General features: G+C 43.7%; 2 protein-coding genes across 2 annotated transcripts in view; one reads left to right on the top strand and one right to left on the bottom strand.

Annotated features, from left to right (window-relative positions):
* The window catches only part of LOC137320194 (thioredoxin domain-containing protein 3 homolog), an 85,168-nt gene extending 76,494 nt beyond the window's left edge, over positions 1-8,674 (top strand). Inside the window, exon 17 of the mRNA XM_067981912.1 lies at positions 6,671-8,674. Within this exon, the coding sequence (XP_067838013.1) occupies positions 6,671-8,586 (1,916 nt within the window). The 3' untranslated portion in view covers positions 8,587-8,674. The remainder of the gene's footprint in view (positions 1-6,670) is intronic.
* A 2,310-nt stretch (positions 8,675-10,984) lies between these two features.
* Positions 10,985-15,005, bottom strand: part of LOC137307202 (secreted frizzled-related protein 4-like) — a 30,275-nt gene continuing 26,254 nt past the window's right edge. Inside the window, exon 6 of the mRNA XM_067976596.1 lies at positions 10,985-12,256. Coding sequence (XP_067832697.1) covers positions 12,074-12,256 — 183 coding nt within the window. The 3' untranslated portion in view covers positions 10,985-12,073. The remainder of the gene's footprint in view (positions 12,257-15,005) is intronic.

The raw sequence follows: 15,005 nt of genomic DNA, 5'->3' as shown, positions 1-15,005 counted from the left end.
GAAGGCACCCACAGAAGCACAATGTTAGGAAAGAGTAAGGTGATTGTGTATACTTTGCAATTATTGTATTAACATAGAGCATGCACTGCCATGACACTATGTGATTCATGAAAGTTCCAGTTATACAGAAATCAGTGCATTTATTTGGTGCTAACTTATTCACTCAGGTGATGATTACTGGCACGGTTATATAGGCTGATATGTTGTCATTTAGTAGGATGGGTACTGGATTAATTTAATTTGCAAGGTCAGGCTGTGGTGTCAAAGGTAGATGTTACAATGAAGAGAAGACTTCAGATATGATCTATAAGAACATAAGAAATAGGAGCAGGAGTAGGCCAATCGGCCCCTCGAGCCTGCTCCGCCATTCAATAAGATCATGGCTGATCTGATCCTAACCTCAAATCTAAATTCATGTCCAATTTCCTGCCCGCTCCCCGTAACCCCTAATTCCCTTTACTTCTAGGAAACTGTCTATTTCTGTTTTAAATTTATTTAATGATGTAGCTTCCACAGCTTCCTGGGGCAGCAAATTCCACAGACCTACTACCCTCTGAGTGAAGAAGTTTCTCCTCATCTCAGTTTTGAAGGAGCAGCCCCTTATTCTAAGATTATGCCCCCTAGTTCTAGTTTCACCCATCCTTGGGAACATCCTTACCGCATCCACCCGATCAAGCCCCTTCACAATCTTATATGTTTCAATAAGATCGCCTCTCATTCTTCTGAACTCTAATGAGTAGAGTCCCAATCCACTCAACCTCTCCTCATATGTCCACCCCCTCATCCCCGGGATTAACCGAGTGAACCTTCTTTGTACTGCCTCGAGAGCAAGTATATCTTTTCTTAAGTATGGACACCAAAACTGTGTGCAGTATTCCAGGTGCGGTCTCACCAATACCTTATATAACTGCAGCAATACCTCCCTGTTTTTATAGTCTATCCCCCTAGCAATAAAAGCCAACATTCCGTTGGCCTTCTTGATCACCTGCTGCACCTGCATACTAACTTTTTGATTTTCTTGCACTAGGACCCCCAGATCCCTTTGTACTGCAGTACTTTCCAGTTTCTCGCCATTAAGATAATAACTTGCTCTCTGATTTTTCCTGCCAAAGTGCATAACCTCACATTTTCCAATATTGTATTGCATCTGCCAAATCTCTGCCCACTCACCCAGCCTGTCTATATCCCCTTGTAGGTTTTTTATGTCCTCCTCACTCTCTACGTTCCCTCCCATCTTTGTATCATCTGCAAACTTTGATATGTTACACTCGGTCCCCTCCTCCAAATCGTTAATATAAATTGTAAAGAATTGGGGACCCAGCACCGACCCCTGCGGAACACCACTGGCTACTGGTTGCCAGTCCGAGAATGAACCATTTATCCCAACTCTCTGCTTCCTGTTAGATAACCAATCCTCCACCCATGCCAGAATATTACCCCCAATCCAGTGATTCTTTATCTTGAGCAATAATCTTTTATGTGGCACCTTTTCGAATGCCTTCTGGAAATCTAAATACACTACGTCCACTGGTTCCCCTTTATCCACCCTGTATGTTATGTCCTCAAAGAACTCAAGCAAATTTGTCAGACATGACTTTCCCTTCATAAAGCCATGCTGACTTTGTCCTATTAAATTATGTTTATCCAAATGTTCCGCTACTGTCTCCTTAATAATAGACTCCAAAATTTTACCCACCACAGATGTTAGGCTAACTGGTCTATAATTTCCAGCCTTCTGCCTACTACCCTTTTTAAATAAGGGTGTTACATTAGCAGTTTTCCAATCTGCTGGGACCTTTGCCGAGTCCAGAGAATTTTGGAAAATTATTACCAAAGCATCCACAATCCCTACTGCCACTTCCCTCAAGACCCGAGGATGTAAGCCATCAGGTCCAGGGGATTTATCCGCCTTGAGTCCCATTAATTTACTGAATACCAATTCCTTAGTGATTTTAATCGTATTTAGCTCCTCCCCCCCTAGAGCCCCCTGTTTGTCCAGTGTTGGGATATTCTTAGTGTCCACTACCGTAAAGACTGAAATAAAATATTTGTTCAGCATTTTTGCCATCTCCATGTTTCCCACCATTAATTTCCCGGTCTCATCCTCTAAGGGACCTATGTTTGCCTTAGCCACCCTTTTTCTTTTTATATAACTGTAGAAACTCTTGCTATCTGTTTTTATATTTTTTGCTAATTTATTTTCATAATCTATCTTCCCTTTCTTAATCAATCCTTTAGTTACTTTTTGCTGTCTTCTGAAGACTTCCCAATCTTCTATCCTCCCACTAAGTTTGGCTACCTTCTATGTCCTTGTTTTTAGTCGGATACTATCCTTAATTTCTTTACTTAGCTACGGATGGCTGTCATTTCTTTTACACCCTTTTTTCCTCAGTGGAATATATATTTTTTGAAAGTTGTAAAATAACTCCTTAAATGAACACCACTGCTCATGTACCGTCTCACCCTTTAATCTATTTTCCCAGTCCACTTTAATCAATTCCGCTCTCATACCATCATAGTCTCCTTTATTCAAACTCAGTACGCTTGTTTGAGAACCAACCTTCTCACCCTCTAATTGGATATGGAATGTAACCATGTTATGGTCACTCATTCCAAGGGGATCCTTAACTAGGACATTATTAATTAATCCTGGCTCATTACACTGGACCAGGTCCAAGGTTGCTTGCCCCCTTGTAGGATCAGTTACACACTGCTCAAGAAATCCATTCCTAATACACTCAATAAACTCTTCCTCAAGGCTGCCCTGCCCAATTTGATTTGTCCAGTTAATATGATAGTTAAAATCCCCCATAATTATAGCTGTTCCCTTATTACATGCCCTGACTATTTCCTGATTAATACTTCTTCCAGCAGAGTTGCAACTATTAGGAGGCCTATATACTACGCCCACTAGTGTTTTTTTCCCCTTATTATTCCTTATCTCTACCCAAACTGTTTCATTGTCCTGATCCTTTGTCCCAATATCATTTCTCTGTATTACAGTGATTCCTTCCTTTATTAACATAGCCACCCCACCTCCCCTTCCTTCCTGCCTGTCCTTCCTGATTGTTAAATACCCTGGCATATTTAATTCCCAGTCGTTGTCACCCTGCAGCCATGTTTCTGTCATGGCCACAAGATCATACCCATACGTAGTTATTTGTGCCGTTAACTAGTCCATTTTGTTACGAATGCTATGTGCATTCAGATAAAGAACTTTCAAATATGTTTTGTGACACTTAGTTCCTGCTTTTTCCTTTTTTAACACTTTACCTTTTACTCCATACCTTCTGTCCCTTCCTGACACGCTTTCCTCTGTCTCCCTGCTCAGGTTCCCAACCCCCTGCCACAGCTTTGATGCTGGGTTAATTGCCTTACGCCTTCTAGTTTTTATTTTATCTGTCGTGCCTAAAGTACACTTTCTTTCCACTGCTCTACGCTTTTCCCTTTCACTTGTTCTTGAACAACTGTTTGTACTATTTGTATTGTAGATTTCCCCTGGGTCTTCCCCTCTCTTGCTGCTCTCAACTTTATTCCCTTCTGACTCCCCACTCAGGTTCCCATCCCCCTGCCACTCTAGTTTAAACCTTCCCCAACAGCACTAGCAAACACCCCCGCGAGGACATTGGTCCCGGTCCTGCTCGGGTGTAACCCGTCACGCTTGTACAGGTCCCACCTTCCCCAGAACCGGTCCCAATGTCCCAGGAATCTAAATCCCTCCCTCCTACACCATCCCTGCAGCCATGCATTCATCCGGTCTATTCTCCTGTTCCTATACTCACTAGCACGTGGCACCGGTAGTAATCCTGAGATCACTACCTTTGAAGTCCTGCTTTTTAATTTATCTCCTAACTCCTTAAATTCACCTTGCAGGACCTCATCCCTTTTTTTACCGATGTCGTTGGTACCAATATGGACCACGACTACTGGCTGTTCACCCTCCCCCTCCAGAATGCCCTGCAGCCGCTCCATGACATCCTTGACCCTAGCACCAGGGAGGCAACATACCATCCTGGAGTCACGTTTGCGGCCGCAGAAATGCCTATCTGTTCCCCTTACAATTGAATCCCCTATCACCATAGCCCTGCCACTCTTCTTCCTCCCCTCCTGTGCAGCAGAGCCACCTGTGGTGCCCCGAACCTGGCTCTTGCTGCTTTCCCCTGATAAGCCATCTCCCCCAACAGTATCTGAAGCAGAATATCTGTTTGAGAGGGAGATGGCCCCAGGGGACTCCTGCTCTACCTGCCTAGTCCTTTTACTCCGCCTGGCGGTCACCCATTTCCTTTCTGCCTGTGTAATCTTTACCTGCGGTGTGACCACCTCACTGAATGTGCTATCCACGATAGTCTCAGCATCGCGGATGCTCCACAGTGAATCCACCCACAGCTCCAGCTCCGAAAGACGGTTAGTCAGTAGCTGCAGCTGGACACACTTCCTGCACACATGGTTGCCAGGGACACTGGTAGTGTCCATGACTTCCCACATAGTGCAGGAGGAGCATATCACGGGTGCGAGCTGTGCTGCCATGACTTGCCTTAGACTCTCAGACTCTCCTCCCGCTCTCGGTCTCTCTTTTTATACGGTGCTCACCTCTCGGACTCTCCTGCCTCACCAGTGACGTCGCACAGTAGTTGTCTCTTGTTTCAGGTCTGCTGCTGCTTTTATTCCCCAATCTCAGTCTTCTACTCTCAGGTCCACTGCCGCTCTGGGGAAAAAGTGTCCTCTGTAGCTCCTTGTAGCAGTCACTGAGAACTCTTGAGTGCAGGCTCCGGCACGGACACGATGGGCCGAATGGCCTCCTTCTGTGCTGTAAGTTTTCTATGGTTCTATGAGGTCATCCTGATGGTGTGCTCCATTTCGTTCTGTATCCAAGGGAGCAAGTGCCTCCTCAGTCAATTCAAAATGCAGCCCTTCCTGAAGAGCAAAGTTGTGAAGGGCACTGCAGGCTATAACTATTGTGGACACCCGATCTGTAGCATACTTAAATCCCCTCCCAAACTGTCCAGGCACCCAAAGCGCGGTTACAACATCTTGATGGTCCTCTCGATGACAAGCATAGTAGAGGATGTGGCTGGTTATGGTGCTCCTCAGCTGCTGTTTGGGGCACTCTGATTGGGGTCATTTGTCATGGTAGCAGGAGGTAGGCTTTGTCACCCAGATGCCATCCGTTGATTTGATTCTCTTCGCTGAAGAAGTCAAGGAGGGGTGAATTACAAAGGATGAAGGCATCATGGCAACTTCCTCCATATCAGACATTAACATGGAGAATCCTCTGATTGTTGTCACATTGAGGCAGTGAAATCCCTTCCTGTTGATGTCGCTGATGCACATGCATTGTGTGTGTCATCGATCGTATCCTGAACCTTGGGGAAGCCAACTGTATGGCCCTATCTCTTTGCTACCTTGCTGCAATGTCAAAGGTAATGAATTGGCCCGCTCTCATGTAAAGGACATCATTGACTTGACAAATGCATGCTTGTACTGCACCCTGGCTGATGTTACATAGATCTCCCCCTTAGATGCCTGAAATGACCCTGCGCCAATGAGAAAGTGGTGCAGGCAGATGAGCGAGGCTTCAGGTCTTCATGCAACATGTCACAGATGCCCTATTGCCTCTTTCATGAGGTGCATTCATCTTATGTACAACTCTTCAAAGAGGTCCTTATTAGACCTGTGCTGCCTGTGTGTTCTGTGGGAAGGGTAATATCCTCCTTAGATGATGCCTGATTCTCCTTAGCTCCTTCCTGAACTGCTGCTCCTCTTCCACCATGATAATGACATACAGCGTTCCAGAGAAGCCCTGACTGCGGTGGGGGGGGGTGGTGGCGTTGGGTGGGTTCTGAAAATATTCCAGTGGGCTGACCCTATGAGAAGCAATTAGAAGAAAGTGCAAATATTTGTAGTGATAAATCCCCCCCAAAAAACCTGTAGTGTTTAAACTCTCCTGATTCTTCAGGTTGACAATCTCCTCACTTCCGCCTTGATCTGGAGATCCTAGCAGTTGCTGCGCCTCATGAATCTTAGTCTAACTTATAAGTGCTTTAGCGGTGCAAATGCAGGAAACTCACAGCTGCTGCACCTTATGAATCTCGGTCTAACTTACCCTGAGTGCATTAGCAGTGCAAACCCAGGTAACTGACAGCTGTTGCACTCTCATTCTGACATATGCAAATGAGACCAGTGGGGACTTGGCAGGCTGATTGCGGGAAGGCTCAAAAAGCACAAGGAAATTCAGGTGAAGTGTTTTAAAGATGCACAACGGATGAAAATGTCTCCCACCCAATTTTCCTGGCTCATAACATTTCCTGCACCTTTATGCACCACTACTGAAAACACTGAGAACATTCACCCCTGTTGTGTATTATTTTCTGAAATGGTTAAATCCCTGTATTAAAATTTTGTATCTTGTTACTGTGCACAGTATAGCAGAATTTGTTTGAATTCTGTGATTTAATTTTTTTTAAATTAAAAATATACAACAGTGTCCACTCATTCTTAACTCAAGCAATTAAGACAGGTATTCAGGCGTGTAAAATTGAAACAGACAGCTCAAAAAACTATTCCATGGTAAATTGAGTCAAGCTATCATTCAACGAATTGTACCAAATAAAACAAAGCATAAGTAGTTTTTAATTATTAATGTAATTATTGTTTTTCCTTACCATTACAGATGAGGAGGGTCTCGCTGATTCCAGTACCACTTCTCTACCAATATCACCTTCTGCTGCACCTAGTACCACTGCTGCTGATGGTTCTAACTTAGAGGACGTAGATGCTCCCACTGATGAGAAAGAAATAACTACATCTGACACTACACTTGCACCTGGGACCCAAGATGTATCTGCTCCTGGTGAAGCCCCTGATGCTGGCGCCCAAGATGTATCTGCTCCTGGTGAAACCCCTGACACTGGAACCCAAGATGTATCTGCTCCTGGTGAAGCCCCTGATGCTGGCGCCCAAGATGTATCTGCTCCTGGTGAAGCTCCTGATGCCGGCTCCCAAGAGGTATCAGCTCCTGGTGAAGCCCCTGACGCTGGCACCCAAGAGGTATCTGCTCCTGGTGAAGCTCCTGATGCCGGCTCCCAAGAGGTATCTGCTCCTGGTGAAGCTCCTGATGCCGGCTCCCAAGAGGTATCTGCTCCTGGTGAAGCCCCTGATGCCGGCACCCAAGATGTATCTGCTCCCGTTGAAACCCCTGACGCTGGCACCCAAGATGTATCTGCTTCTGGTGAAGCTCCTGATGCCGGCTCCCAAGAGGTATCTGCTCCTGGTGAAGCTCCTGACGCCGGCACCCAAGATGTATCTGCTCCCGTTGAAACCCCTGACGCTGGCACCCAAGATGTATCTGCTTCTGGTGAAGCCCCTGATGCTGGCACCCAAGATGTATCTGCTCCTAGTGAAGCCCCTGATGCCGACTCCCAAGAAGTATCTGCTCCTGGTGAAGCACCTGATGCCAGCACCCTAGAGGTATCTGCTCCTGGTGAAGCCCCTGATGCCGGCACCCAAGAGGTATCTGCTCCTGGTGAAGCCCCTGATGCCGGCACCCAAGATGTATCTGCTCCTGGTGAAGCCCCTGATGCCGGCACCCAAGATGTATCTGCTCCTGGTGAAGCCCCTGATGCTGGCACCCAAGATGTATCTGCTCCAGGTGAAGCCCCTGATGCTGGCACCCAAGATGTATCTGCTCCAGGTGAAGCCCCTGATGCTGGCACCCAAGATGTATCTGCTCCTGGTGAAGCCCCTGATGCCGGCACCCAAGTTGTGTCTGCTCCTAGTGAAACCCCTGATGCCAGCACGCAAGATGTATCTGCTCCTGGTGAAGCCCCTGATACCGGCACCCAAGATGTATCTGCTCCTGGTGAAGCCCCTGATGCCGATTCCCAAGATGTATCTGCTCCTGGTGAAGCTCCTGATGCCGACACTCAAGATGTATCTGCACCTGGTGAAGCCCCTGATGCCGGCACCCAAGATGTATCTGCTCCTGGTGAATCCCCTGATGCCGGCACCCAAGATGTATCTGCTCCTGGTGAAGCCCCTGATGCCGGTTCCCAAGATGTATCTGCTCCTGGTGAAACCCCTGATGCCAGCACTCAAGATGTATCTGCTCCTGTTGAAGCCACTGATGCCGGCTCCCAAGAGGTATCTGCACCCACTGAAGCCCCTGATGCCAGCACCCAAGATGTATCTCCTCCTGGTGAAGCCCCTGATGCCGATTCCCAAGATGTATCTGCTCCTGGTGAAGCCCCTGATGCCGACTCTCAAGATGTATCTGTTCCTGGTGAAGCTCCTGATGCCGACTTCCAAGATGTATCTGCTCCTGGTGAAGCTCCTGATGCCGAGTCCCAAGATGTATCTGCTCCTAGTGAAGTTCCTGATGCCGACTCCCAAGATGTATCTGCTCCTGGTGAAGCCCCTGATGCCGACTCTCAAGATGTATCTGCTCCTGGTGAAACCCCTGATGTCGACTCCCAAGATGTATCTGCTCCTGGTGACGCCCCTGATGCCAATTCCCAAGATGTATCTGCTCCTGGTGACGCCCCTGATGCCGACTCCCAAGATGTATCTGTTCCCACTGAAGCCCCTTAATGATAGCACCCCAGAAGTACCTGCTCCTGCCAACATATCTAATGCTGGCTTCCAAGGTATACCCAATGGACTTGATGCCAAAGTCCCAGGTGCCTATGCTGCTACTGATGGCTCTGATTCTAGCCCCTAAATGTAGCTGCTCAATTAACATAACTGTGCCATTATTCATCCTGATTTTGGCTCTGAATATAATTTCTGCCATATCTAACCATAATCCTGGAACCTATGGATAACAGCCTTGATTACAGATCCTGCCACCTGGGTCACTGATCTTATCATTAATCCCGCATTTGATGTATCTCGTGGCATCACAATACTGACCCTGAGACCTGGAACTTACATCCAGACTATTAAATATTGCATTCTCAAAGAGGTTCTGGAAAGAAAGAAAACAGACATGTGGCAACATAACTATTGAACTAGAATTAAATATAGTGAAGAGGATCCTACCACTAGCTACTTACCACAAACTAAACTTGTCATGCAATCTGAATTTATGGTCCTGCAAAGAAATTACATGCCCAAACCAAATGAATAATTGTGAATCTTGGCATCAGATCTGCGGTTCTCTGGAATATTAGTAAAATTCAAAATAAGACCCTAAATTGTCAATAGCATCTAAGAGTAAATAATTTCATATATTGTATTTGTGTTGTTGCATTTGTCAAAGACCTTGATCATTTGGAGTCTGGTAAAAATTCAATAAATATTGGTTCTGAATTAATTACTGTTCATTTAGCTTCCAATTCAAATACTTCATTCTGGGCTAATGTATGACATGATGGAGAGGTGGGATGTGAGTTTATGCCTGCAACCGCTACACTGATGAGTTTCTAATCTCAGTCACATTGTTGTCGGGAAGTCCTTAAGAGAGTCACGTTGCTTCCATGCGGCAGAAAAAATGGCAGGGATAGTCATCACTGGAGCTTTCTTGTACATTTTCTAGCAGTTGGTTCAGAGTGCCATTGGTGGAATACAGAGGGAGGCCATTCAACCATCATTTCAGCCACAATTAGTGCAAAGCCCAGGAAGATCATGGAAAAGGCTTGTAATAACAAAAAATAGTTATACTTTTATCAAAAGAAAAGCCTCATACAATCTTCTTGATTTATTCTCCACATACCAATGGATTAGGCCCAATTATCCAGCAAGACAAATCACAGTGATGTGATGCCTTAAGACTTTTGAATGCAGTAGCCACATAGATGTGTGATTTCTCCCACTTCCTACACTATAGCCTAAAAGTTAATGATGGTGCTACTGTTAACTCACACACAATTGGTACAATAGGTAACAGTAATTTCAGGCATATGGTACAGCGCACATTTCACTCAGATTTAACATGTTAGAAAATTATTGGCAGGCTGGATTGCCTTTTTGAGCTAATTAATGCTAATACAACGGGGACAGGGTCATTTTCATTGGCAGATCAGCAGCAGCTGCCTCAGCCCACCTCTTGTAAGATGGGGCGGAGTGTTCTGCAGGTCCAAATGGGTCAGAGAACATCTTCTCAGTTCTGATGAAAGGTCATCGACCTGAAACATTAACTTTGTTTCTCTCTCCACAGATACTGCCTAACCTACTGAGCGTTTACCAGCATTTTCTGTTTTTATTTCCAACTAGAGAAGATAATGGATCCCCTAAGGGATCAATTACTTACTCCAGTAAAGGTTTGGGCCCTTAGAAGGTCTCAAAGGCATTCCCAACTGGTGGGAGCTCTGCTGAGACCTTTCAAGTACATAAAGGTAGAAATTTCCCAGAGAAGCCCAGGCATTCCCAAAATGCCCCATTGACATAGAGGGGTAGGGGTAGAGATGTCCCCACGCATCCCCCCACGCATCCCGGAATTTAAAGGTCTGGTCCGAGTGGGGTGGAATCGCGGCAGAGTCAGGATCTGGCCCATATTCCAGAATCCTTGTCCCCCAGTGTAACTGACATGCGCTCTCCAGTCCTAGGAATTTTGGGGCTTACATTTTTCTAAACCTTTATTCTCATTATTACATTTTCTTGCTCCATTTGATGATGGGCTCACCCTTATATCTCCTTTTCTACTATCACTAACTTTGGGGCAGAAACATTACTGCAGCCCTCTGAGTGTTAACTAACTCTTCAACTTTATTTGGAGAGGATAAGTATAAGAAAATGTTGGCTGATATATTTATTGTATATTCCATGTTAGCAGCTATGGAGACCCTCAAAAAATTCCTTCTTAATTATGTGTAATAAAACAATTTTCTTGCAATTCAAAGGACAAGCAATGTTTATGAGTTGCACACTATCAAAACTATAACAATTATTAAATAGTCTGAAGATGTATTGTTTTGGTGGTAATTATTTATATGAACAATTATTATGTTACCTAAAAAAATCAAGAAAGGAAGACAAGGGGTAAATCTGCTGTTAAAGTTTATTTCATATTTCTGTACAGAGGAATGTTGAGTTCTAGGAATTTAAAAGATGTAGGAATGCTGCCCTTATGTGGGACAGATGAGACTCTCAAAATCTTTCAGTACAAAAATTTCTGCCATTTATGTAAAAATGTCGTTACAATCTGTGGTTTGTTGCAGCTGTGACCGACCACAAGCAGATATTCTACATGACTTCTAAAGATCTATTCCAGCACTTCGACCAAGCAAAACATCATTGCTGCCAACAAAACCATCCACAATCAAGGCTTTATTTCTTAAGGATCACTTCATCATTTTTTACGTGTGTAGTTTTCGCCTCAAACTTTGTTGCAACTTTTACAAAATCCTTTTATTTGTAAAAGTCACTTTTTGTTTTAACATAGTCTGAGAAACCAATATCATTGTTTTATAAAATTTACAGGAAGCAAATGTGTGTAATAGATGTTCATTAAGATGCCTTCCTGGAGAAATAAAAACTCTTGTGAATGGCGTGAACTTTTCAAAACTTTGAAAAGCTAATAATAATTAAAAAATAGGAAGACAGAATCCAGTCTGAAAATCTACCAGTTCTATATATTAAACTGGCATGTTGGAAGAATAATATTTTAAATAAGTAATGCAATATACCTTATGTTGCAGAGGCACAGTCTAGGATATGAGAAGACATAATTCAGATATGGAGATTAGCTTGCAGAGAGCATTTAGTCAACACTTACAGTACAGCAAAACAACCACGTCAGTAGCACAGATGTCCAAATACTTAGAAGCATGAGCTGGACAGGAGAGATTGATATCACATATTTCTCTGCTTTGAAATGTGACAGGTTAGAAAGATGAAGGCATACATAGATGCCCACCACTATGTAGTGCAAACCAATGATCGTGGCTAGCAGTGCCTGGATATGAAAATGCAAAGTTTTAGAGTATTGACGATACTACACAGATGTTTGGAAATGCAGAAGTGCAATAATTACCAGGCTACATATGGGTAGAAATGATCTGCAGATTGTTGCATGCCACTGAAGCCAGGATATGACCTCCAGAGTACGGGGCGGCTGTGGTTGCAGGAACTTCCCAGTTCATAGTTTCTTGGCTTCCTTCATGCTTTTATTTTTGTTGGTCTTTCTGGGATTGCCGGGAGCTTGGTTTGGGTTCTTTGAGTTTGGCTTTGGACCACCACTGCGCTCACTACGTCCTGCATTTTGGTTTCTTTCTTGTGTAACACGCACCTGCTGTTGCTGGTCCAGTCTTTGTTCCCAACGCTAATGAACACAAAATAGCAAGATACCAGTGAGAGAAAACAGTATGGAAGAGTCAGCTGTAAGGGGCACCATTCTTCTTAGCAAATATATGGCAAAATGTTTTCTGTGTTTGCCATTGCCGAATGCAGCAAGGGATCGATGCATTTGTGTCAAGACATGTCATACATCACGTTATTTTATCAGTAATGTGTGACATTATCGTAATGAAAACCACATTATGGTCTCCTAGCTCTGTCTTCTCAGCAATGAAGGCTGTGCTCATTTAAGAAAATCTTACAGAACTTTAGTAATCAATCATTGTGAGTTATTTTCTCCCCTTTCTTGCACTCTTTTGAAGGCTTCTTGCTGGGGGTACCGACAGCATCCTCCTGGAGCTTGTCTGCATCTGCTTTATTCATTGATGAGCCCCGACAGTGGGTGTTGGCAGGTTATTTGGTAATGAGGAATCACAGCCAAGTTCTGGCTCAAATTAGCTCAGCACAAAATGGGGATTGAACTGGGAATGTTGTGGTATATGTGACTCAACTCCTCATTGGATAAAATCATTGACTATCCAGCTTTATTTGCAATTTTTAACCATTCTAGAATATGATTCTAACAACATGACAGGATATATATTAGATATGTACTCATTCTAAAAAGCTAATTATTAACCCTATCAGTTCTTTTATGAAAGGATATTTATAAAAGATCTTACTAAATCACACAGTACTGGCCTGACAACTGAGAACATATAAAATAAAAACAGAAAATGCAGGACATACACAGCAGGCCAGGTAGAGAAAATGCAGGTAGATATTAATGTACTGTAAACATCAATGTAATGTAGATATTATTGTACTATAGATATTAATGTAATATAGATATTATTGTACTGCAGATATCAATGTAATGCAGATATTAATGTACTGAATATATCAATATAATGTAGACATTAATGTAATGTAGATATTAATGTACTGTACACATTAATGTACTGTCACTATCAATGTAATGTGGATATTATTGTACTGTAGACATCAATGTAATGTAGACATTTTACTGGAGATATCAATGTAATGTAGATATTAATGTAATGTGAATATTAATGTACTGTAGATATCAATGTACAGTAGCTATTAATGTACTGTAGGCATTAATATAATGTAGATATCAATGAAATGTAGATATGAATGTAATGTAGATATTGTACTGTAGATAGTAATGTAATGTAGATATGAATGTGTGAGGTTCAAAACCCCTTTAACAAAAGACATTTGAAGGAAAGGGTTAACTGTGCCCCTAACCTGCAAACATAGTAATGTAGTAAATTGTGTTCTAGCAAATCCTGTTTTTCTAGCAATGACGCTGATGGCATTGGAGAAGTATGAGTTTCGGGATCGAAGACCTTGTACTGCGGATAGATATCTAGATTATTAAATAAATAAGCTAGATGGATAATATTGAGCTTAAAGCATTGTCAGGATTTCAAGACACATAGGCTTTTGGAAACACAAGCTTTTCAACACAGCAGGGGGTAATGTAAGAAAAGGCAACAAGGGCATACATCAAAGGCTTCGGATAGGGAAAGCAACGATAGGTGTGAAAAAAACATGGGCCTCTCATTCCTATCTGGTAATCTGTTCAAAGAACTGGGATTTGTAAAACATCAAATAGTACTGCATCCAGCATATGGTCAAATAGTAAAAGGAATAGATTTGAAACCACTGAAGCAATCAAAATTGGAGATGTTAGGACCATTAAGAATGTCTGTGCATAGAAATGAAGAGGTTTTCTCCACATGAAAGGCCATAAATAGAGATAGTAAAGGGGCTTTTACATTCCATGGTTCGAGCACATGGGACGAAAAATTGGATAGGGGCCGTTTTTGGGCGTAGGTAGCGTGATGTGCTATTATCCCACGCCCAACGACCCCTGCGCAGGCAGGATGCAAGTTTCGGCCCACCTGAGGACTCACCTGCAATCAACGTTCCATTCCAGGCCTTGCACGTGGAATCAATGCAATTCGCACTTTCCACTACCAGGGGGAAGCTTAATCTCTTAAAGGGAGGATGTTTCTTAGAAATCTCTTAAAGGTAGCTGGTACCTGTTATTTGCTGAAAATAACAGTCTACTGTCTGCATGGAGTCTGAACGGAGATCAGACAGCACACACGTAAAACACAGATGCAAGTCCCATTCCTATGTTTACACACTGATGAGTTTTGTTAAAACATTGAATGAAGGTTGCGCACTACTAAATCCCACATCCTCCAATCTGCACCCCAGACCTCACCAATCTGCTGATCTGAGTTGGTACCAGGCCTGCGAGAGTACATGCACCAAGGTTCTCTGCTGATGCACTACAGACCTTGGTGCAAGAGGTGGCCAGAAGGAGGGACATCCTATCTCCACAGGGGTGGTGGGGGGGAGGGTAAGAGGCCCTCCAGACATATGTCCAAAAGGCAGTGGGAGGCAGTGGGGGACGAAGTCAATGCCAGGTGCACAGCATCATGAACATGGATGCAGTGCAGGAAGAAGTTCAATGATTTGACATGAGTGGGACAAGGTGAGTGAGGTCAACTGTCAAATGGCGTCTCCTACCAACTGCACCACGCACTACACCCCCCATCACCCACATACCAACAAACTCACTATTTCCATCAGTACTCAACTCTTCCAACTAGATGCTTCCTCTCACCCTTACACATTACCACTGTTTCAAGCTGTCCACCCACAACTCACAGGCCACACACACTAGCTATTCAACC

This window comes from Heptranchias perlo, chromosome 3, assembly GCF_035084215.1.
Source record: "Heptranchias perlo isolate sHepPer1 chromosome 3, sHepPer1.hap1, whole genome shotgun sequence".
In the NCBI taxonomy this organism is placed as follows: domain Eukaryota; kingdom Metazoa; phylum Chordata; class Chondrichthyes; order Hexanchiformes; family Hexanchidae; genus Heptranchias; species Heptranchias perlo.
Note: the sequence above shows the minus strand (reverse complement) of the source record. Positions and strands in the feature narration are given on the sequence as shown.